We start from the raw sequence: 25,233 nt of genomic DNA, 5'->3' as shown, positions 1-25,233 counted from the left end.
CAACTCCTTACAACCCATATAGTACATGGCAAATAACGGGGGAGAGGGGGTTGAAATTCATAATTAGGTTTTAGCAGATCTGTGAATTCCCTGAAATCCACCCGTAAAATTCTGTCTACACCTGTATACATTTGGTGGGGGTAGGGAAGGGACTTACATTCTCAAAGGGATCTGGGGGTCCTAAAAGGTTAAAAACCACTCTACCCTTCCAGTCCATTTGGACACCCAGTGAATATACACAAATTTCTTCCACACGAGAAGGCAGAGACCAAGGGGAATGCCAGCACCACTGTTCAGTCTGTTCAGTCCACTCAGAACAACCCTACCTCTACTCTCAGATATTAATGTTATTATTATTATCAATTATTAATTATTCTTCTGACAACGTGAGAAAAGGCAACACGGTTATTAATAGAACAACCCAGTGTTTGAAAAAGATGGAGATCTTCTGTTCCTCAGTCACTGCGGATTTCCAAGCACGTGCCCAGGTTCAGAGCGCCTGAGTAGCAGCACACCGCCTGGCTGACACCATCCAGCCCCCACGGAAGGGACTGCTCCGACCTCCGCCTTTTAGATTTGGCCGAAAGAAGTCCGCGAACGCGCTGGGAATCCAGGCCAGATTTTCACACATGAAGGCGGAAGTAACAGCGAGCCGGAAGTTCCAAAGCCCACACAGAGAAGGTGGGGGGTGGGGGTGGAAGAAAACTCGGTAGGGATGGCGGCTCAAATTCCAATTGTGGCCACCACTTCCACTCCGGGGATAGCCCGGAACAGCAAGAAGAGGCCAGCTAGTCCTTCCCACAACGGCAGCAGCGCTGGGGGTTACAGCGCCAGTAAGAAGAAAAAAGTGGCTGGCGCCGGCTTTACGCAGGTATGCTGTGGCTCGCCTAGTTTGCGCGTGCGCGGGGCCGTGCGGGGCGGAGCGAAGGCGCGTGCGCAGGGCGGGGCCGAGCGAGGGCGCGGGCGGCCTGGCGCTGATGGCTCGGAGAAGGTGCGGGACCTTGCTGTCTTGCCTGCGGTGGATGCGGATCTCATTTGCGGTGCAAATAAAACATTTTTTTCCCTAGTGTGGACAAGTGGGATTTGGTTCAAGCACCAACTGCATTGCGTTGTCCTTGAGAGCAGGAGGGTGGGGTTAATACCGACTTAGTAGCATGATCGTCCCTTCGTCGAGGTCGCATTTAGATGGAGATTCAGGACTTTGCTCTTTCAGTCAACGTGTCTCACCTTCGTCCTTTCTTTGGACGTTTACCGAGTGTGTGTGAGGTGCAGAACGCCCGAATGTCCTACATGTAGGAATACCAAGAATGGCTTCCTTCCTCCTCAGAAAAGTACTTTGTTGACTCTGTTTCTTCGTCCCAAAGTGGGTTTGGTCTTTCCCAATGGAGTTGTTCAAAGGATTCAGTGAGGTCATGGTCGGAAAGCCCTGAGCACAGTGCCTGGCACAGGTTTCACGGTATCTGGGCAATCTAGGTTCCACAGTTCCAGCAAAGGATTTTCTGCAGAGGAGTGCTTTGGTTAGATTAGTATTTTGGTTAGATTAGTATTTTTCTTAGCTTCTGCTTTTTTATTTAGAGCAATAAGAGGGAAAAAGATAGAGTGTGTTCCTTTGTCCTCTACAGCACATAGCGTGGCATCATTCACCAAGAACCAAGAGCGACTTTCTAGAGATGTTAAGTGCCCGTTGCATTTTGTAGCTGTAATGGGTAGTCCTCCCCACTGCCCTTTTTAAATACTTTATTGAGATAGGACTGACATGCAGTAAAATGCACAAATCTTGAGAGTACAGATCAATGACTTTTTATATATGTATATATCTGTGTGGCCAGATCAAGGGAATTTCCAAGAGCCCCTGAAGATTCCCCAGTGACCCTTTCTAGTCAATACCCTCCCTGCCACAGGTAACCAGTGTTCTGATATCTCTCACCATAGATTGACTTTGCTTTTTGAACAGAATATAAATGGAATCATATAGAACATACTATTTTGTGTTTAAGTTTCTCTGTGAAACTGTTTTCGAGAGTCACTCATTCATTCATATTATCTGTATCAAGGTATCTGGTACATTGTGTCAACATACCACAACTGATGGACATTTGAGTTTACATTTGATTGGCTTTTATGGATAAGCTGCTCTGAACATTCCTATAGAAGTCTGTGCAAATATAGGTTTTCATTTCTCTTAGGTAAATGGATAATAGTGGAATTGCTGGATCCACTATTTAGACACACATTTACCTCAGAAACTGTTAAACGACATTTCCCAAAGTAGCTGCACTATTGTGTATTCTTGCCAGTAAAGAATAAGAGTTCCAGTTGTTCTGTGCTCTCAACAATACTTGGCATCATCCATCTTTAATTTTAGCCATTCTGGTGGCTGTGTACAGGTATCTCGTTGTAGGTCAGAAGTCCTGGTACGATGTGACTGACGTTTGGTTTTCTGCTCAGGGTATCACAAAGCTGAAACCAAAGGGTTGACTGGGCTGGTCTCATTCCTTGCCACACAGCCTCGTCCATCTTCAAAGCCAGCTGTGGAGAATCTCTGGCATCCAATCCCTGTCACACACAGATGTTTCTGACTTCTCTTGACACTGAGCTCTGAACCCAGATTGAAGGATATAGGTCATTAGGGCAGGCCCACCTGGATAGTCTCCTTTGTGTGAGGTCGGCTGACTTGAGACCTAAATTATATCTGCAAAACCCCTTCATAGTGGTACCTATATTAGCGTTTGCTTGAATAACTGGTAGAAGGGGTATGAACACTAGAAGCCAGGAATCTGAAGGGCCTTCTTAACAATTCTACCTGTCACATTTATGAAACAATTAGGAAAATACAGTAATTTCTAACCATGTACCAAAGTTGGTTATAGGTATTCTATGGTATTGGTGCCCTAAGGTGGTGAGAGACAGGAAGATGAGGACTCATGCAGGGACGGTAGTCACAGAAGGAAAGGTGGGGAGGCAGAGGGATTTGAGGTGGATTCTGAGGGGTGGTGGGTCTGAATGGGGAGGGCCTTCAAGGGCTGGAGCTGTGCGCACATATCAGATTGCTTAAGGTTTTATCAGTGGGAAATGAGTGCTTTTTATATAAACAATTGTATTTCTTGAGTTAAAAGGGACTTTACAGATCTTTCAGTATCTAAATTTCCTAAATTCAATAGTTTCAGCTAGTTTGTTTCTTACAAAAAAGCAGTGTCTGTAAAACTTTCATGGGATATAAAAATCCCCCCCATACAAGGGACATTTATATATGACATTAGAATGCTTTTTGAAATTGGTTAAAATAACTTGATATTGTGGATTCTTAAGGTGGGTTTTACTTTCTAGAATGTGCATGCTGTTTCTCAAGTAAAATTGTGTACATAGATGAAGTTTAAAAGGCTTTATGTTTGGAAGTCTTCAGGAGTTGAACAGAATATGTTTTAATGTTTTTGTTTATTTTTATTTTTTGAAAGAGACAAAGACAGAGACAGAGTGGGGGGGGGGGGGGCAGAGAGAGAGGGAGACAGAATCCAAAGCAGGCTCTAGGCTCTGAGCTGTCAGCACAGAGCCCCATGCAGGGCTTGAACTTGTGAACTGTGAGATCATGATCTGAGCCAAAGTTGGACACTTAACCTACCCAAGTGTCCCAAGGATATTTTTGATATTCTGAGCAAAGCATTTATAGAAATTCCTTTATGTCAGTCCTAGGAAATAGTATTAAATAGTTTAATAGTACTAAAATAATTTCATTATTTCATCAAAGTGAATCTTTAATTCAGCAGAAATTACTGTTTGTGCTTGCTAAATTGTACAAATTGTACAACTGGATTTGTATTTTCCGTGTAAAATACGGGTGTTGATGAATAATGACATAATCTGGAAAGTGCTATTTCCCTTTCACTCTGGTTATGATACATTGAAAATGATTAGTGTTAACTTAGGTTGGCGAACAGATACACTTGCTAAAGTGAAAGAAATCATTATAAATAATAATAATTAGTATCTATTGAGATTTACTGTATCCCAGGCAATGTGTGCTAAGCACTTTCTAAGTACTATCTTATTTAATTATTATTATTATTATTATTTAAGTTTATTTATTTTGAGAGAGAGCAAGCACGAGTTGGGGAGGGGGAGAGAGAGAGAGAGAGAGAAGGGAGGGAGAGAGGGAGAGAGAGGGAGAGAGAATTCCAAGCAGGCTCTACACTGTTAGTGTAGAGCTCGATGCAGTGCTCCAACCCACAAACCTCAAGATCATGACCTGAGCTGAAATCAGGAGTCGGACGCTTGAGCCACCCAGCGCCCCTAATTATTATTATTATTTTTAAGATTTTATTTTTTAAATTATCTCTACACCTAACTTGGGGCTTGAACTTCCTACCCCAAGGTCAAGAGTCACATGCTCCACTGCCTGAGCCAGCCAGGTCCCCTACCTCATTTAATTGTTAAAATAAACCTCTGTGAATTGTTATTCTCCAGATGAAAAGACAGGATCAGAGAGAGAGAGAGAGAGAGAGAGAGATTGAGTAACTTTCCCGAGATCACACAAACTACACACAGTAGTCAGGATTGGAACCCAGGTGGATTGTCCAGAGTCCACATTCTCTTTTCTTTACTGCCTCTCTTGATATCACTCTTATCACTCTTCTACCTTGGAAGATAGAATTAAATATTTGATAGAACCAAATCCATGGTACAGAGAAATGCTTTTGGGGGGGGGGGGGGTTGATTAGATCAGTATACGGCATTGTAGACTTTCCAGATGCATATTGAAGTTGGTAGAATCTACAGAGAAACCTAATTGTCCTGTCGCCTGAGTGTTACACAATAGACTGATATGTGATGGTTAAGCAGTGAACACAACATCTAACTAAATATGTTAAGCAGCAGCAGTTGCTCCTTGAGAAGGTTATTATTATGCAGAGTGCAGTTGATCATAGACTCTTCTGTAATTGGAGGCACCAGAGAATGCTAGACTGATTTGTTCGTCCAAAAAGTAATCATTCTGCCCCGACTTTAAAAGAAAATCATGATAATGTTAGATTTAGAAGTTCCTTTTTTCTATTTTTAAAGTGGACATAAAAAGTCACCCACTTCTTCCCCGACAGCTTGTGTTTTTTACGTGGAGATACAGTTTTTCATCATTGTCCTTGATGTATGACATTGTGGACCCTGCTTTCACTTAGCGTTAATTTATGAATCTCTCTGTGTTGACAGACTTCTCAAGGGATTGAGTGCTCTTATTTAATCGACTTGATTGAATAGTTAGCTTCCTTCTCACACTTGAGCTATTTTCAGTAACCCTACCACAACGCTATAGTTTTGGTTTAGGCTCAGCAATTTGATTCTAGAATACTGTTAGATGGATGTAACTGAGGATTTGGGTGTTCAGTGATAAGACAAAGGGCATTTGTCTCTCTTCTTCGTGACCACGTTATCCTGAAGTCTGGGTCAGTTATGCAGGCTGCCCTCCAGAGAGATGTAGCTGTTATTGGGCGAGCCGAGGCCTTACGGACTGCAGGCCTGTGCTGCCTTGGTACGGCCAGGTATCTCCTCCCTGGGCCTTAGGTCAGCTCTTCTCGAGCTGCACAGAGGGGCAGCCCTGAGTGCTAAGCATTACTTCTTTCTTCTTCGTAGGGTGTTCATGTCTCAGGGATGGGACGGTTCATCTCATGAAGTCTCTTGGTGTTAACGTGGTTCAGTAATGTGGAAACTGCACATCACTCAAAATGTTATTTGATTGTGTTCCAGCCTCACAGACTTGATCCTCCCTTTGACTGCAGGCCGCTCCCTCTGATCGCGTCACTAATAGGCACCAGGCTCTGGGCATGGCTGAAGCCCTGGGGAGGGAAGAATGAGGGCGCAGTCCCGGGGAGGTTGGGGTGAGGGAGGAGAGAAGGGCAGAACACCCAGTTGTGGGCCCGGAGTGGGGGTGTTCTCTTGGAGCCTGGTGTGAGAGGGAGGAGAGCCATGAGTTTGCCAGGCAGGAGGCAGCTCTGGAGCCATGTGGCTCGGGTCTCGCTGGGATGGCTTCCTTCCTCTGCGCCTTCCTCAGCCTGGCTCCTCACTGGCCCTGCTGACAAGGGAAGGACAGAGGATGGAGGGACCAAATGAGCGGGTGGGGTCCGCTTTGAAAATCAGGGCCTGAGCACAGCACCTCCGTTCCCTTGTTGCCCCTTCTCTGTGGTGCCGCCTGGAACGGCGGCGATGCAGACTTCTGGCGTCTCGCCCACCTTTCCCCCCCGAAGCAGATGCACCTGTCTGACGGTGCCTCCGCTCCCCTGGCAGAGCTCCCAGACCTTCCCACCCGCACACACTTGCTGAGGTACCTGCTTTTCTCGGTGGCCTCCCCAATCTCAGCGAGGCCTCTCTGCCCGCCAGCATTCCCGTCTCTCCCTGGGGCCTGGGAACAGCCTGCATCAAAGAGCGCCCCGTATTCCCAGGATTTCTCTGTGCACACAGCACCTGATTCCACTAGGAATCAGGAAAGAGGGCAGAGAAAGGGAGAGATGCCGTCTTTCTGCAGTTCCTGCAGGGGAGGAAAGCCTTAAGGCTATAGCTTGAGGCTGGTGGCTGCCAGCTGAGCGTGTTCTGTGGATGGTTCTGTAATCATTGGGTGCGCTTGGGGCCTGCTTTTCCATGTCCCTCTGGGATCTCTCCTTGCTGCTTTAGCAGCTCCGTTTGTTTATTCTCTCCCAGGTGGAGACATTACATAAGTAGTCATTTTCTTAATGAAAAACCCCAACAGTATGCTTTTCTGTTTTGATGTGATGCTCCCTGCATGGTTCTTGGGGCTGTTTTCCTGTCTCTCACGTACTTTAGGCCATCCTGTAGGCCCAGCCTCCTGAAAGTCCATCCCCATCAGCCTGCTCCTCATGGAGTAGTCCCGTAGCCACCCTGGTTCTAAGCTTCTTGAGAAAAGGACCCCTTTGCTTCTTCTGACAGCAGTGGGTTTTCTTAGACCTGTTCATCTCATGTGTCTTCCAGCCAGTGGGCTAGGCTTCCTCCTTTGCCTTTTGAAAGAGCAGGTGACTGTCACTCTTCCTGACCTGCATGCCAGCTATAGCTTCCTCTCGAGGTCCGTGGAGCCTCTGGCTCATTCGCCGTCAGGTTAGCAGCTGGCTGTACCCCAGGGGAGCGATCTCTCTTGGCCACTGTACTTTTTAAAAATTTTATTTATTATTATTATTTTTAATATTTATTCATTTATTTTGAGACAGAGAGAGTGTGCGCTTGGGCAGTGCAAGTGGGGGAAGTGCGGAGAGAGAGGGAAAGAGAAAATTCCAAGCAGACTCTGAGCTGTCAGTGCAGAGCCCCATGCAGGGCTCGAACTCACGAGCTGTGAGATATGACCTGAGCTGAAATCAAGAGTCGGATGTGTAACCGACTGAGCCACCCAGGTACCCCTGTTTTGTTTTGTTTTGTTTTGTTTTACTGCTCTAAATATTTCAGTGTGGATGTCCTGAAACCAAAGGCATTCTCCGACACATAACAATAGTACAGCCATGCAATTTAGGGCATTCACAATGAAGCAACACTGACACCGATACATAGAACGTACGCTTGTCTTTGATCTGGTCCAGGGTCCGGTCTAGGATCACACATTGTGTTTAGTTGTCATATGTTGTTAGTCTCCTTTTATGTAGAGCAGTTCTTCGGTCTTTATCTTTCACAACCTGACACTGTTGATGCGTACTGGTCACTTATTTTATAGCGTATTCCTCAGTTTGGGCTTGTCTGATATTTCCTCGTGATTAGATATGCGTAATACATTTTTGGCAGCAGTACAGAAGTGACACTGTCCCCTTCTCAGTGCATCACATCCTGGCACACGATGGCCACATGTTCTGTTACTGACAGTGTTAGCTTGGAGCACTTAGATGGTGTCTGCGGGGTTTCTCCACTGTTTGTATTAAGGCATCCTGTGGGGAGATACTTTGAGACTAGCTTTTTTTTTTTTTTTTTTTTTTTTTTTTGAGACTAGCTTTACTCATTCATCCATGTTTATTTGTTAACTGCTTTATTGAGTTATAATCCACATACCATAAAAGTCACCCTCTTAAGTGTACTCGTCAGTGGTTTATAGGATATTCACTGAGTTGTGCCACCATCTAATTTTAGAATATTTCCATGACCCTGAAAAGAAACCCTCTTCCTCTTAGCTGTCTCTCCCCATTCCCCCATCCTCCCAGCCCCTGACCATCTCTGATCTTAGTCCCTTCACGTAAATGGAATCATACGATATGCAGCCTTTTGTGTGTGTTTCTTTCAGTTACCATAATATTTTCAAGGCTTATCCGTGGTGTAGGATATATCAGTACTTCATTCCCTTCTATGGTTGAATAACACTCCATTGATGGACAGGTAGGTTGTTTGCACTTCTTGGCTATTATGAAAAATGCTTCTATGAACATGCACGTTTTTGCACAGACATTTTTTTTTTTTTAATTCTCTTGGGTATACACTTAGTAGTTGAATTACTGGGTCATAGAATAATCCTCTTCAACATTTTGAGGAAATACCAAACATTGTTTCGAAGTGGCCATACCCGTTTACATTCTCATAAGCAGCATATGAGGGTTACAGTGTCTCCACATCCTCGCCAGCACGTTATGTCTTTGATTGTGGCCATCCTGTATGTTGCCATGTGAGTGTGAAGCGGTATCTCATTGTGGTTTTGATTTACATTTCCCTAATCACCAATGATGTTGACCATTTGTAGATCTTCTTCAAAGAAATGTTTATTGAAATCCTTGACCCATTTTAAGATGGAATTGTCTTTTTGTTGTTGAGTGATAACAATTCTTTATATATTCTAGATCAGTGTTATTTGTTTTTTTGCTCAAAGTGTCCTTAGCTAGTGGGGACCTCTTCAAATTGGCTTCTGTGTCCTTTAATAGACCCCCATCAGTTTTTGAGTGCTGTTATGGACTGAATTTATGTCCCTTTAAGATTTTTTTTTTTTTTTTTTTTTTGCAAGAGAGAGCGACAGAGACAGCACAAGCAGGAGAGGGGTAGAGAGAGGAGGATAGTCTCAAGTAGGCTCTGTACTGTCAGTGCAGAGCCCGATGTGGGGTTTGAACTCACAAAACTGTGAGATCATGACCTTCTTTGAAATCAAAAGTCAGATGCTTAACTGACTGAGCCACTCAGGTGCCCCTCCCTTCAAGATTTATAGGGAGTCCTAACCCTAGCACACCTCAGAATGTAACTGTATTTGGAGATAGGGACATCACAGAGGTAACTAAGGTTAAATGAAGTCACAGAGGTGGAGCCCTAATCCCTTATGACCATTGTCCCTATGGGAGGAAGAGACACCAAGGAGGGGAGTGTACAGAGGAAAGGCCATGTGAGGACACAGCAAGAAGACAGCCATCTACAAGCCAAGGAGCGCAGCCTCAGGAGAACCCTGCAGACATCTTGCCCTGGACTTGTAGTTTCCAGACTGTGAGGAAATAAATTTCTGTTGTTTAACCTACCCAATCTGTGGCATTTTGTTATGGCAGCCCTAGCAAACTGATACAGCTCTTTTCTTACTTTCTCGAACCACAGGCTCATCTTGTACTTTTCTGCCCCAGCCCTAGAACCAGCTATTTTTTTAAGGATCAGTAGTTCTTGGAGAATAACTTTCAGAAACCAGGATCTGAACACAGGTGTGCCTGTTGTTTTCCAGCCCTCTCAGTGGAGAGAGTTAGCAACTATTGGTGTGTTTGTGTATGTGTGTGTTCCTCCCCTTACTCTCTGTATCTCTTTCTCGATCTATGCTGTGTTAAAACCATGAGTCCACATTGCTAACCTCTGATTTCAGCCCCGTAGCACAGGCTTCATTCTAGCTTTCCGTCATTCCTCATTTCCTCCTTCTTAGAATACGTATATAGTAGTTTCAGAATTCTTAACCTGTACCCTTGTGAGAAAAAAACCCTACCAATTGTTTATGGTCATTTTTGCCTTTAGCCTTAGGTTATATTGCTAAAATACTGTGTTCAGAGGTCACTGGAATTCTCTCTCCCTTCCTCCCCTTCAGTGTGGTTATGTTTGTCATTCAAAATACAGTTAGGTTGATTTGTTTTCGTTTGTAGTCCATTTTCCCTACCTGCTGCCCATCCTTGTTGGTTTTATTATTATTATTATTATTTTGTTTTTGTTTTTGTTTTTAGTATGTGAAACTTTAACATGATTCAGAAGGTCAAAACTCTACACAAAGCTGTACTCAGAGAAGTTTTACTCCTGTCTGCCCTTCCCATCTCCTTGTCCTTTCCACCTGGTTCCCCACACCCCATAGGTAACCTGGCCCTGTCATTTCTGAGTCATCCTTCCTGTGTTTCCTTGTGTTCAGCCACTGCATTCCCCGCAGAGAGGATTCCTTACAATAAACTCCTGAGCATGTGCATCTTAAGATACAGATGCTGGCACTGAGTTACTCTGTGCTGTCTTGTTCCTTAACTCTAGCCAACTGGGTAATCAGTTAGCTGTTATTTGGAACCTACTCTGTGCCAGGCACTGGGTTAGATGCAGGGGACGGAAGACTAAGCCATACAGTGAAGCAGGCAGGGTGTGTCCCTGCTCTGCCTTCTCACTCTCTGAGTCTCGTCTCTCGTCTGCTCACCTGTCTCTTGGTCTCTCCTTCTTCTGGTCTGTTGTTCCCTGTTTCATAAAACTGCTGTTTTTTCATCGACTAAGACATAAACACGAACTATCCATCACTTATCTAATTTATAATAGATATTAGTCTTACAAATAGTCAACACAAAATAACATTGACAACTGGCTAAACCTATACAAGGTAACATTGATTATTGATTAAATGTGATGGGAAAATCAAATTTTCCTCATCACTTTGGGTCTCCTAGGATACACGTACCTGGCAGAAATGTCATGACCATGAAGGAAAAAGTAGAAGGGCAATAAAAGTTATGTACAAAATGCTAAATCTAATCTTTGTTACAAAATTAAAACTGACATGGAGTAATCCCAATGAAAATAATCTTAGTAAAGCACAAATGAGCACGGGAAAATTGGAAACTGTTTGTGCCATATAGAAAATGACTCAATGGATTTTGTACCAGAAAATACAAAATTATACAGGAAGATGGGGGAGTGAACGCTGAGGCAGGAGAGGAGGCCAGGGTGTGTTTCTAATCTGAAGGTCAGTGGGGCCCACTGGCCCGCTGTAAATTGCGGAGTCACATCGGGCTTGCATTTAAGAGTGTGTCACTGACTGTGCTGGAGAGAAGGGAGTGGGCAAGGTGTGCACCACAGGGGCCGTCCTCAGGCCGAGAGCTGAGGACGGTGCAGATACAGGCTGAGGGCCGGGGGAAGGACTCATGGGACAGGGAGGGAGAGAGAAGAGATAGAACATTCGTGGCTACGGATGGTGGGAAAAGGTTGAGAAGTTGGAGGCCTCTTAGCTCCTACAGAGTTGACACCGAGCTGGGCTTTGGAATAGAGAAGAGTTAGGAAAGATCGTGAAGGGGGAATGAGTTGAGGGGCATGCCTGACAAAAGAGGTGGTATGGACAGAGGAGGAGCACAGGCCCACATGCAGAGACCTTGGCAGAGAGTCTGGGATGGTCTTTGAGAGGAGACTGTTCGGAGAACCACTGCAGCAGAGCGAGTGGCCCCGTGGCCCCCACATAGATGTCCCTGCGGGGGTGGGGGCAGTGGTGATGGAATTTACACACACACACAACCAGCACTCTCCTACACTGCTGCTGGGAGTGTAAAAGAGGGCAGCCATTTAGGAAAATGAGTTGGCAGTTTCCCTATTACCCAACCATTCTGCTCCTAGGTATTTACCCAAGAGAAGTGAAAACACAGGTCCGCACAAAGGTTGGTACAGAATGTTCACAGCAGCGTTATTTATAATAGCCAAAGACTAAAACTGCCCCAAATGTTCATCAGCAGAGAATAGACAAACAAATTGTGGTGGCGTTCCTCTGCTGAGTGGCACAAATACAGGGAAACAGATTACTGAGCTCTGCAGCAACACTGCAGGTCTCAAATGCTCTGTGCTGAACTAAGGAAGCCAACACAAGAGTACCTGCTGTCAGATCCCATCTCTGGGAGATACCACCTGAGGGTGGAAGGTATTGACTAGGAAGAGGCCTGAGGGAACTTTCTGGGATGATACAAATGTTCTATATCTTGATAGGGACATAGATGAAACAAGTGTAAATATTTGGCAAAACTCCTGAAACCTACACTTAAGATCTGTGCATTTCATTGTATGTAAATTATGTATCATTAAAAAAAAAACCAATATGGTAGTCTGGAAATCACATTAAAAATCAGCAGTGGTTCTTAGTTTGGCTTGTTTTTTTTCTAGGTGATGGTTGACTTAAAAGGTTTTTTGTTTGGGATGCCTGGGTAACCCAGTTGGTTAGGCGTCAGACTCTGGGTTTCGGCTCAGGTCATGATCTCACAGTTTGTGGGTTCGAGTACTGCATCGCTGCTGTCTGCTGTCAGCACATAGCTGACAGCTCTCTTTCTCCCTCTCAAAAATAAATAAACATTAAAAAATAAAAATAAAATGTTTTTTGTTTTAAAGTATTTAGCCTGCTTGTCAGGATGCTCTGGCTCTAGCCAGCTGACCTGTGGACATTCAGCCTCCTCTCCCTCTCTCTGTTCCTTCCTCCGAATGCTTCTATCCTGCTGCTCCCCTTAAGCATAAGAGCTGTAGCCTGGGTTTTCTGGCTGACGACACCCTTACAAGGGCTGGAGCGTTTTTTGTCTTAATGTTTTGAGACACAGTTTGACAAGAAAGATCAGCAGGTTTGAATCCAGAGGCAATCACTGTGTGGGCTTGAAGCCATACCCCTGAGCCTCTATTTTCTCTTCCGGAAACTGGGGATAAGAGCAGTGGTCCGAGTTAAATGAGCTGGCTCAGGTAGGACACCCATCTCTAATGCTTGGCACATTGAGGGAACCAGGAACTGGGGTCCTGGCTGTCTCTGCTGTGGCTTCTGCACAACAGGGGCTGCTCCCAGTCTGGAATGGCCTTCTCTGGTGCAGGCCACCTGCTAGGGCTCTGGGACACTGTCTTTCTTCACATGTCCTGTGGAATCATCTTGTGTCTTGCTGGGAGCCGAGTTAGGGAACTCACCTAGAAGAACCTGACCTCAGACTATCCTTATTATATTTTAAGGGTATCAGCATGGAAGCCATGAGTGAGAATAAAATGGTGCCCTCTGATTATAGTACAGGACCTATGGAAAAAGCTGCCAAGCCATTGCCATTTAAGGATCCAAACTTCGTGGTAAGGAGGCTGCTAGAAGATGGGTGGGGGCAGAAGGAGGGCCCTTCCCACTGATCTCCCAGTGTGCTGGTTCCCAAGGATTTGGGTGTCTTTTGTGGAACTGGTTAAAGATACTATTTTGAGGGTGGGTCATTTCCATGATTCTTCACCATCCCTTTTCATTGGTTTTACAGAAGTTTTAGGTGAGGCCTAAAATAATTAACTGAAGGAGGAGTGCTCCTCCTTAGCATAAGTAAATCTAACTTATGTTGCTCTAAAGTAGATATAGGCTACTCTTCTTTTCATTCTTAAAGGATATAATAATTATATTATTATAGAGACTCATATTACATCATTAGAAGTTTTTCATTAATTAGTTTTGAAAATACAATATTACCAGTGCCGGCAACAGACTTTGTTATTCTTTTCCATTTTACTTTGTCATTTTTATAGAATGACAACAAAAAAGAAATTTCCAGAAGGTTTGCCATGCCATGATGGGAGGCTTACTTGGGTTTTCCAGGATCTCCAGTAATTTATGAGGCAGTGACCTGCCCTCAGAAGGGAGTTTAGAGATGTAGTCATGAGTTTAAATCTAATTTTGTAATGCATTTCTTTTAAAGTAATGGGAAATTCATGAGTGAATTCTATAAAGTTAGTCCTAACAAAGGATGTGATTTTCTATAAGCATGTTAAAACAAACAAACCACCTTTTATTTCTATTCTATCACCAACTAACTCATGGGTTTTGATAATCCAAAAGTTGTGTTTTTATAAGTAAGATTAAAGTGTACAGTGTCATACTTAAAAATTAAAAAAACAGCCCTTGGGGCACAAGAGAGCTGACAGAATGAGGGCTGTGTTACAGTTATGAATGAGCATGATTCAGATTCTGAAATGGTAGCCTCCACTGAGTTTTGTTTCTTCTGATCCACGTCTTTAACTCAAGCACTCTGGCCACGGTGGCGCGGTAGCTGGCAAGAAGAACAGAACCTGGAAGAACCTGAAACAGATCCTCGCTTCGGAAAGGGCATTGCCGTGGCAACTGAACGACCCTAACTGTGAGCTGTCTGGAGCCTTTCATGTGTTTATAATGTTCAGACTAGCAACTTCTAACAAACCTACATGATTTGGCTGTGTCCTCATTAATGTAGGAAACGACTTATAGCCTAAGAATTCTATAGCTGCCTCACTATAGGGAGATACTGTACGTATTTCCTCATAACTGTATCTGTGTTGAACCTGTTTGTGTCGTCACGCGTGTGTGGTTTTTGGTGTCACCGTTAACATTTCCGTCTGGAGGAATAGGTCCTGATATGGTCGTACTGGCGTTTCTGTCAGGCAAACTTCTTACTCAAGAGTCTCCCCTTAAAATGTATTTTCCAAGGCTGCCCAAGATTTAGGAGGGTTTCTAACAACTAGCTTAGAGGCTAACTCTGTTTTGCTTTCTGGGCTGTTGTTTTTCAGAGTAAATGCTTTATGCTGCAGTATTTTCCCATCTGTGTAAAGCACTGTTGTAAGTTCTCTTCAACTTCATCGGAAAGTAGAGGTCAAATCTCTGTCTGCGTCCTGTCCCATGGCACATCTTTCACGGGGGTGACTCAGATGGGTGACAAGTGAATTAGTCAGCAGTCCGGGTGTGGACATTCCGGTGTCCGGGTGCACAGACCCAATTAGGGGGTTGTTTGGCATCGCCCTCCGCCCATGTAGCCTCTGACAGTGAGAGTGGCTTGTGGGCAGATGAGCTTTTCCGGTGGTTCTGCTGGAGCACAGGCTCCCTGGGGACAGGGCAGGGCTGCATCCAGAGCCTGCACTTGGCCTGTGACGTAATGCATTATCCCCCTGGAGAGTTTTGGGAGCACTTGATCGCAGAATATTAATTTCAGAAATATTATCCAACAGCATTTTAGGAGAGAAAAGGAAAGGGATCTGAATATTTTAAAGCCAGTCTAGTTATCTTCTTTCCTTTTCTTTTTTCTTTTTTTCCTCCGATAGACTTCAGTATTGATGCTCCTCCATCCTTCAAACCAGCTAAGAAGTATTCTGATGTTTCAGGTCTTCTTGTGAGTATAATTACATCTCTGTCTCCTAGCACTGAGTTGAAGAGGAGATTTCACAATACTATTTAGACAGTGTTGATACCGACCAGCCCTGACCCTGCCTGGAGCCTGCATACTTTGAATAGGTAATGGGTTTGTGCTGAAGCACTCACAGGCTTGTCTTAGAGTGGCTACAGCCTGGGGCATCCGTGTGGGCAGGCTGGAGGGAAGATTGCTCTAGAAGGTGGGAGACACGAGTTTCACTTCCCCTTCCTTTTCTCATTAATATATGAGATAACATGAACGAAACAATAATTTCTTTTTTAACTGCTGAGGTTTAAAAAATTTCTCGCATCTTAGAAATGATCGTACTCTAAAAAACAAATTTAAACTTCTCCAAAGACTAAAGACACATTATGGTAAAGGCAGTGATTTTCAAACTTATTTGTAAGCATTGGAAACATTTTATGCATCGCTTTTCCAAGTGAAATCTCTGACAGAATCCCTGGGAGCCCACTGACCCAGTGTGGTCCCTTGTGGATCTGGTCCTCTGTCCTCCCCACTTCTGTGACCCCTAAAGTGCTTCTGGGGAACACAGTTCCAACACCAGCAATGTTGTTGGATAAGTAAGACTTGGGCAACTTGCTGAACTTGGGAACCTCAGAGAACCTCATCTCCTTCAGCCCCGCTTCCCCGTCCTTTTCACCACTCTTATGTTTGGAAGATGGGCCTTTTCTCATAACTGTAGAAATAATGAGGCACACTTCACTTTTCAAAACTCATACATATCATTTAAATGCCTTACATTTTTATAAAAATGTAGGACTCCAAACATCTGTAACAAACTGACTGAACTAATGGGCTACATTTTACACTGGGGAAGATTTGAGGTTTTTTTATATTTTTGAAAATAATATTAGTTATACTTTCTGAATCAGTTGTGTATTATAGCTTTTCCTCTGGAAAGCACACACTCCTTGGTGCACTACAAACTTTCTAACATAGACCCTTAAACAGTGATCACAAAAAAACAACAGGGAGAGTAGAAGTGCTGTAACACAGCGTGCGTGCACGTGTGCGTGCACGTGCGTGTGTGTGTGTATGTGTGTGTGTGTGGTGGATTCTTTTGCCCTCCATTCAGAGTACATATCCCCTTCTAACCTTGGAGGGGAGTTCAACTTGTGAGCAATGTTGTAGTCCTACGCTGATTTGTCTCCTGCCTGAAAATAGTCACCTTATGTATTTGACCCTTTTTTTTAATAGTTGTTCAGAGCTAGTCTGGCAGCAGTTATTCTCTTACGGTTCCAAATGGACATTTCTCCTTGGAGAAGCTAGGGTTTATGGGCAGGTAGCTTTATCCTCACCACTAGGCAGCTCATGGGCTCCTGCACTGGTTTGCACACATCAGGAGGCATGAGAATCGTTTTGAGAAGCGCTGTTCCAGGTCCCTTTGTGTAATGGACAAGGACTTGTCATGTCATACCTAACCTAAAACTTCTTGCCGCACTGTATGTAAGAATTAAGAAAATTTGAATATACAAAGAACTCTACCAAATCATTCAAAGACAATCCCATAGAAGGGCTGGCTAAAAGGATATGAGTACAGTTACAAGGAAGACATGCAGATGACCAGTAAGTAGATATTCAGTCTCACTGATAATAAGGGAAAAGCCTCCTCAGTAGAAAAGAGGGGTGCTTGGGTAGCTCAGACAGGTAAGTGTCCTACTCTTAGTTTCAGCTGAGGTCATGATCTCATGGTTTTGTGAGTTCAAGCCCCACATTGGGCTCTGTGCTGACAGCAAGGGTCTACTTGGGATTCTCTCTGTCCCCCTCTGTCTCTCTGCTCCTCCCTACTCGCACTGTCTCTGTCTCTCTCAAAATAAATAAACTTAAAAAAAAAATCATCAGTAGGGAAGAAATGAAAATGTTTTCTCCAGAGGCAAGGGAAACAAAAGCAAAAATGAACTATTGGGACCTCATCAAAATAAAAAGCTTCTGCACAGCGAAGGAAACAATCAGCAAAACTAAAAGGCAGCTGATGGAGTGGGAGAAGATATTTGCAAACAACATATCAGGTGAAGGGTTAGTATCCAAAATCTATAAAGAACTTATCAAACTCAACACCCAAAAAGCAAATAATCCTTTGAAGAAATGGGCAAAAGACATGAATAGACACTTCTCCAAAGAAGACATCCAGATGGCCAACCGACACATGAAAAAATGCTCATCATCAGGGAAATACAAATCAAAACCACAATGAGATACCACCTCACACCTGTCAGAATGGCTAACATTAACGACTCAGGCAACAACAGATGTTGGCGAGGATGCGGAGGAAGGGGATCTCATTTGCCCTGCTGGTGGGAATGCAAACTGGTGCAGCCACTCTGGAAAACAGTATGGAGGTTCCTCAAAAAATTAAAAATAGAACTACCCTACAACCCAGCAATTGCACTACTAGGTATTTATCCAAGGGATACAGGTGTGCTGTTTCGAAGGGACATATGCACCCCAATGTTTATAGCAGTGCTATCAACAATAGCCAAAGTATGGAAAGAGCCCAAATATCCATCGATGGATGAATGGATAAAGAAGATGTGGTATATATATCTACAATGGAGTATTACCCAGCAATCAAAAAGAATGAAATCTTGACATTTGCAACTACGTGGATGGAACTATAGGGTATTATGCTAAGCGAAATTAGTCAGAGAAAGACAAAAATCATATGACTTCACTCATGAAGACTTTGAGAGACAAAACAGATGAACATAAGGGAAGGGAAGCAAAAATAAAAACAGGGAGAGGGACAAGACATAAGAGACTCTTAAATATGGAGAACAAACAGGGTTACTGAAGGGGTTGTGTGGGGGGGGGGTGGGCTAAATGGGTGAGGGGCATTGAGGAATCTACTCCTGAAATCATTGTTGCACTATATGCTAAATAACTTGGATGTAAATTAAAAAAGGAAAAAAAAGAAATGAAAACGTTTGCTTATAAATGTCAACATAGAGAAGTGGATATCCTCACACATGGCCCTTTTGAGGTGGGAATACTTTGGTCTGGGTTATTTGGAAGACATTTGGCAATACCTATTGAGGCAGAAAAGCTAAAGCCTGGGACCCAGCAGTCTGCCTTCTAGGGAAGCAGTGTGCACAAGGAGCTTCATGCAGAAGTGATTATGAGAAAATGTGATGGTGAGCAAAATATTGGAAACGAAATCAAGGTCAGTCACCTGGGGTGTGGGGTTGGGGATGTTTTCATACTGTCCTGTGAGGCCGATGTGTATGCAATAACATGGATAAACTTCCAAGTTGTATCGTTTACTGAGGGTGCAAAGTAGTAGAAGCAGCATTGTACCACTTATGCAGAAACTAACACCCACTCACAAAAATATACTGGGTAATTTCTCTGGTGTGTTTGTATATGTGTGTAAGGGTATATACAAACAGGGTCTGGAAGCGTGCCCACTTACAGTGGTTTCCTTGGGGAAAGGCAAGGGTTTTTGGATGGTAGAAGGTTGGAAAAGAGGACTTTAGTTTTATTCATAATGTTTTCTTCCTTCCCTTTCTTTTCCTTTTCCCTTCTCTTCCCTTTCCTCTGAATATGTCCATTTGTTGCTTGTGTAAATTAAAGTTACATAGGGGCGCCTGGGTGGCTCAGTCGGTTGGGCGTCCGACTTCGGCCCAGGTCATGATCTCACAGTTCATGGGTTCAAGCCCCACGTCGGGCTCTGTGCTGACAGCTCAAAGCCTGGAGCCTGCTTTGAACTCTGTCTCTCTCTCTTTCTCTGTCTCTCTCTGCCCCTTCCCTACTCACACTCTGCCTCTCTCTGTCTCTCAAAAATAAATAAACATTGAAAAAAAATTTTTTTTTAAAAATTAAAGTTACATAATTAAAAATGAAGCCCAGCTCATGTTAACACTGCCACACCTGTCTGCTGGGCGTGGGCAGGCAGGGAGGTGTGCAGGGTCACACCTGTGTTTAGCCCTCGTTACAAAGCGATGGGAAGTACAGTGGTTCTGGGTGAGCAGTGAACACTGCCGGTCACCTTGCAGCCAGGGGAGCCTTACAGGTCTTTACTGGCGCCCCACGGGAAGGCGGTCATTGTTGTATTCAGGCTCAAGGCGTGGAATCCGAGGAGGGCAGACTGGAGGAGTGCAGCTTTTCCCTTGTTCGCCTCTGGGGTGTCACTTGGCCTCCTCCCTTCTGCTCAGAATACTAGGTCAGGTCCGGTCTGTGCGAGCTTTTGTTGGTAACCTTTCTGTCGGTGCCAGAGTATCTCTGTATTCTGCGTTATTTATTCCTCAGCCTTCTTGGCACCGAGGTCTGAACTTGGGCGGGCCGGCTCAGCACAGTGTGGTGGGTAGGAGTGAGGCAGCCACAGAAGTGGAGCCAGGCCAGAGCTGGTTCATATACAGAGGCCAGATGATCAAAGCCAGACGCACAGGCCTGCACCCCTGCTTGGAACTGCGGTAGAGCCTCCCCTGCCAGCCAGTTCGTCCGGCCGCTGCGTGGCCAGGAGCCCTCAAAGGGGACTTGTTGCTCTCTCTCTACTTAAGCCTTCCTTGATATTACTGTCATTACAGGAAATGTGGTACAGAAAGCAAGATCTAGATTAAGCCAAAGGATTGAAGTTTTATTTTATGGAGAGCTTTAATGAATCTTTAGGAATAATCTCATTTTCCTGACACATTGGATGTTAAATAGCTGCTGGAGATCCCCTGTGGCTGAATTGAGGACTTTTTATAGAGTGTGAGAAACCTACGACTGACTCCCTTCAGCTTCCTGCTTCTTCAGCCTTCCTTCTCCCCTGAAATAACAGCACTGCTGCATGTCTGGGGGCCACACAGCTGATCTGCGCTGAGCAGACAGTCCACACTCGAGTAACTGGACGTTATCTGTCTAGACTTTAATGGCATCTTTTATAATTTTTTCAAGGAGTTCCAAATGACTCATCCTCATGTTTTGTTTCAAAATCTGTAGAAGCCACATGACTTGAGGTAATACAGTGAGTGAATTTATTTTCTCCACTTTGCATGTGGGGAAAACACACTAAAAGATAATTTTGATATGTCCGTGGGAAGTGAGTTCTGTTTTCTGTGATCATCCTGATAGTCCATTTATTCGTTCATTCATTCAGTCATCACTCGCTGTGCAAACACCACCTGAAGGCCCACCGTGCACTCCGTATTGCACTAGGGGCAGAGATGCGGTGATAAGCAAAGCACAGGGTTCCTGCCTCATGGAGCCTCTCAGCCTAGACCTTAGTCAAAGAGTTATGCAGATAGTAAGTGTAAGAGTGAGAGACAGATGTGGGGAGAGTGGGGGAGCAGATAAAGCTTCCCTGATGAGATGACTGGGGGCCGAGTCCTGAAGGACAAGCAGGCAATTAGGGAGTAAAGTGGCCCAGTTGGGGGCCCCTCCTCAGGAAAGGGCGAATGGGGCATGAATGCAGGGAGGGCCTGAGAGCCAGAGCAGTTGGAACCAGAGTGGGGACGTGTGGCTGTGGAAGAGGCTTGGGAAGGAGGAGGGCCCAGGAGGGCTTGCCGGCTCTGAGGAGCAGTGCTTGAGGATGTGGCCCTTTGTCCTGAGGAAAGAGAGCAGCTACTGAGAGATCTGCTGAGGAATGAATGACGTGATCAGAAGCGCAAGTTGTGAAGATGGCCCTGGTTGCAGTTGTAGGGCGGTGGTCCCTTCCAGTGGGAGGGTGGGTGTGGGCGGCCCCTCCAGCTCTGCGGTGTAGCCCAGGGAGCCACAGGAGTGGCACAGGGATGGTGTGGAGGAGCAGGAGTGGAGTGCACTTGGGGCAGGCGTGGTGTGACAGGGAGGGGCGAGTGTGCACGGCAAGCCCCTGTTCCCTGCCTTGGGGGATGGAGCTAGAATATCTGTTTGAAGCAGGGGGCGGGGGGGGAGAGAGAGAGAGAGAGAGAAAGAGAGAAAGAGAATCCCAAGCAGGCTCCACACCATCAGTACAGAGGCTGATGCAGGACTCAGTCTCACGAACTGTGAGATCATGACATGAGCCAAAATCAAGAGTCAGACACTTAACCTACTGACCTACCCAGGAGCCCCAAAGCAGGGGGGGTTTGAAGGCAGGGACCAGGGAGGGATAATCCTCATGAATTCCACTTTGGACCTGTTTCTTCTAGCCTTTGTGACACCAACCAGAAGAGTCGTAGTGTCTGATGTGGTCACTCCTCTTCCCTTCGTCCATACCCTGAAGTATTTCTCAAGTCTGGGAAGATTAACCAGTCTTTGCCAAAGTGAGCAGTTTAGCGTTCATGGTGACAGAGGAAGGCAAAATGAAGATATTTTACTTTAAGTACAATAGAAAAAAACTTTAAGCTTGAACTTAAAATGTTCAGCACTAACAACAATTTTCCGCCTTTCCCTGTGCCTGTTTCCCACCCAGGCCAACTACACTGACCCCCAGAGCAAGCTGCGGTTCAGCACCATTGAAGAGTTTTCCTATATCCGGAGGCTGCCATCTGATGTCGTCACTGGCTACCTGGCCCTGAGGAAAGCCACGAGCATCGTTCCCTGAGCCTTGAGAAACGGAGATGATGTGGAAAGCTGTTTCAAAGGCAAACTCTGGACTCATGATTTTGTTTCATGGAAACAAACTCATTGTGCTTGTCAATCTGGAAATGTCAGTGCTGTGCCTTGGAAAGAATGTTTGGCTTTAATTTAAGGTTTTTTTTTTTTTTTTTTTGGTTTTCTGTTTTCCCTCCAAGTGGGATGTTTCCTGTTGAATTAAATTATACTTCAGTTGTTGCCTCAAGTCAACTTGTTTGACGAGAAAATATAAAATTGTGCTTTTAACTTAACCCATGTACATCCCTGGATTTTGCTTCAACGTTGTAAACTGTCTTATAACACATTTAAAGCTCTACAATGAATCCTGACAACAGGGCTGGGTTATTCCTGGTGACTCCCACTTTAGAGCAGATTAGTCCTTCTTTTTGATCAGAATGCATGGAGGAGGTCCAGAATTGGGACTGGAGAAGACAGAGCTGAGTAATCGCCCTGTTGCACTGGGCCAGCCTCTTCCCAGCCTCCAGAACTGAGATACATGTCTGTTGCTTAAGCCGCCCAGTCTGTGGCATTTTGTTATAGCTGCCTTAGCTGGCGAAAACACCAGCCCAGGCCCCATTTCTGGGGTGTGGGGTGTGAACACTGACACCTCCTCCAAAAGGGCCTTTGTCCTGGTACCGGCTGCTGCCCCTCTAACCGAAGCCTGCTCTGGAACAGCAGGGTTTGTTTCCCCTTCCTATGAGACACAGAAGCACTCCTGGGCCTCTCCGAGCCCACTCCCATATTTCTCTAGGGAGGACAGTGGAACCAGACCCTGGGGCCTCTGGGCCTGAGCTGCCTCTGCTTTGGGGGATTAGGAGGCCAGGTGCCTTTTCTTCCTGAGGGAACACCCCTCCCACAACCCTCTCCTGGCTTAAAGAAAGGAAAAACAAAGCTGGGAGAGCAGCCTGCTGGGCAGGTGGCACCTGCCCAGAACCTGGCTTCCTTTTCTCCGGGTACAGCAGCCCCTGCGTCATTCAGCACCTTCCCAGTGACCAGTGGTGAGGGTGGGAAGGTGGCTGTGTGGCTCTCTTCTCCCACGGAGAGGGCCTAAGGGAGGGCCAGGACAGGTGGGAACCTTTCCTAAGCCCACAAGCACTGAACATCCGAGCCTCTGGGGCAGGGGTCCTCCGGCCTGAGACCCACTGCTGAAACTGAAGTTCTCTGAGACCGGAGGCTGCTTCTTGGGCTCCCACTTTACCTCTGGCACTTGCTGCTAGCGTCAGCCTCGGAAAGCCCCCCAGTTTCCCTTTGGGTGGGAATAAGGAGTAAGTGAGCCAAGGGCCCTTCCGGTTTCACTTCCACCTTCTAGTAAACAAAGAAAACTTCGGGCAGGTCCACCTCTTTTCCACGAAGGCCCCCAAGTGGACATTTTAACCATTTTTAGAAATGGAAGTTCTAATCGTTTCTAACACTTACATTGCTGGGCACTACCTCAGTCCTAACTGTTCAGAATCTCCTGGACCGGGGTCCAGGGTGAAGGAGAATCTCTGCCTGTACGCGTCCATCACAGGGGCCCACAGACCATTGCTCCTGCAGGCCTCTCAGGGTTTTTGGGGGGTGTGCACGTGCACACGTGTGCGGTGAACCCTCTGTCACTGTCACCTGGGACCCATTAAGATGCAGATTCCTGGGCCGTACCCTAGACTCCTGACCCAAGGAGGGAGTGAGACCCAGGCATCTGCATCTGACAAATGTCCCTGGGTGAACGTGACATGTAGAAGTGTGACAGCTGCCTCCTTCCACAGGCAGAGGGAAGCACGTGTGCCATACGCCTGGCTTCCTTTCCTGTTTCCCTTCCAGGCTTTCCCTGCCGACCTCTGCACAGAGGGTTGAGTCCCACAGGTCAGGTCATTTCTCTCACTCCAAGCAACAGGGGTCCAAGCTGAGCCAAAGTAAGCTTCAAGCTGTGGACACTTCCAATAAGGAGTCCAGGCAGGTAGTTTCGTGCTGTGTCTCCCAACCCAGAGGTTCCCAGCCCTGGCTGCGCATTAGCCTTACCTCTGTTGCAGGGGAAGGTGGGGAGAGGTATGAAAATACCCAGGGACTCTGATTCAGCTGGCCTGAGCTGGGGCCTGGGCACAATAATTTCAAACTCCCCAGATGATACTAATGTGCAGCCATGTCAAGAACCTTTGCTCTAACTACAAAGTGAATATTGCACATGGGGTATGTTTTCTAATCCACAGATCAGCTGCCTCTTGCACTACAGAGCCATGGGCAGTTTGGAAATGTGTGTGTGGCAGGGGGCGGGGGGTGGTTAGGATTCCTTTTCATGCAGCATCCCAGCACATTGGAGATTCCTCCTTCTTCCCTCTTCTCATGTTTAATCAGTCCCCATGTCCCCATGTCCCCTCTTTGCTCACACTGATCCTTCCTCTTCTGTTTAGTCCTTTTCCCACCCAACTTCAGGAATACATCACCTCCTGCCTGGACATTTTCACTGTCCTCCCAACTCTCTTTCCAATGGTCTAATCTCCACCCCACTGCTTTCCCCTCTGCTAGCGGAGGGCCCTTCCTCAACTTCGGATGAGAACTTGACTTTGCCCATCACGGTATGTCCAATTTGTCTCAGGTACCTTGTCAATTCTGTCATTGGCCTCTAATGTCCAAAGGATACACTCAGCCCCTTAAAAAAAAAAAAAAAAGAAAAGAAAAAAGAAAAACATTAGCTGAGAAATCAGATTGTTTTCATAAGACCAAACTGAGGTCCAGTCTGCTCAGAATAGAGTTTGACTCTTTCCCAATATCTGTCTGATAACTTATCTTCACTTTAAGAGGAGGAGAACAATCTATTATCACACATAGATTAGACCCTCTTGTAATGTTGGACAAGTAATCTCCAAAGCCCATGTGGATGAGAGGGACCTATTTTGCCCCCATCTCTGAAGTTAAAGGATACATCCATCTGGATTTTGAATTTTGTTTTATAATTGGGCCAAAAGTGTTTTTGGTGGGAAATCTCTCATTTCTGAATCCATGGCCATTGGAAAGAGACATCAGACTCTTGATCCTGCTTCCAGTGAGCTATAACTGAGTTGGGAGTCCCTAACTTAGTAAAAATAAAGGGTAAGGAAAAAAATGGGTGGAGTAGGGAGTAAAGAACCTAACCAAATAGGACAGAACAAACAGGGCAGGAGCCTTGGGAAGAGACTGGGAATGATGTCCTCTTCCAAATGCATGAGATTATGAGTGTTATTTAAAATACTCTTCTACTGGGGGGCACCTGGGTGGCTTAGTCGGTTGGGTGTCCGACTTCGGCTCAGGTCATGATCTGACCTGGTTTGTGAGTTTGAGCCTCCTGTTGGGCTCTGTGCTGACAGCTCAGCACCTGGAACCTGCTTCAGATTCTGTGTCTCCCTTTCTCTCTGTCCCTCCCCTACTTACACACTCTCTCTCTGTC

At 45.5% G+C, this 25,233-nt stretch overlaps 1 protein-coding gene across 2 annotated transcripts; it reads left to right on the top strand.

Moving 5' to 3' along the window:
- Nucleotides 1-654: 654 nt before the first annotated feature.
- On the top strand, nt 655-25,233 carry INO80C (INO80 complex subunit C). Of its 2 annotated transcripts, none has more exons than XM_019465396.2 (5): nt 655-871; nt 13,126-13,236; nt 14,165-14,276; nt 15,211-15,278; nt 21,670-25,233. In XM_019465396.2, the coding sequence occupies exons 1-5, from the start codon at nt 716-718 to the stop codon at nt 21,799-21,801; spliced, it is 579 nt and encodes a 192-aa protein (XP_019320941.1). In that variant the 5' UTR covers nt 655-715; the 3' UTR covers nt 21,802-25,233. The 2 variants fall into 2 exon arrangements, with proteins under 2 accessions (XP_019320941.1, XP_019320942.1); XM_019465397.2 differs by lacking the exon at nt 655-871 and adding an exon at nt 9,194-9,429.

This window comes from Panthera pardus, unplaced genomic scaffold, assembly GCF_024362965.1.
Source record: "Panthera pardus isolate Hobbes unplaced genomic scaffold, ASM2436296v1 HiC_scaffold_15, whole genome shotgun sequence".
NCBI lineage: Eukaryota > Metazoa > Chordata > Mammalia > Carnivora > Felidae > Panthera > Panthera pardus.
Note: the sequence above shows the minus strand (reverse complement) of the source record. Positions and strands in the feature narration are given on the sequence as shown.

Bases quoted from the DNA above. Each gene is read 5' to 3' on its own strand.
- INO80C (XM_019465396.2), top strand. From the start codon at position 716: ATGGCGGCTCAAATTCCAATTGTGGCCACCACTTCCACTCCGGGGATA. The intron at 872-13,125 runs GTATGCTGTGGC...TTATATTTTAAG, and splicing joins CTGGCGCCGGCTTTACGCAG to GGTATCAGCATGGAAGCCAT. The intron at 13,237-14,164 runs GTAAGGAGGCTG...CTTTAACTCAAG, and splicing joins TTAAGGATCCAAACTTCGTG to CACTCTGGCCACGGTGGCGC.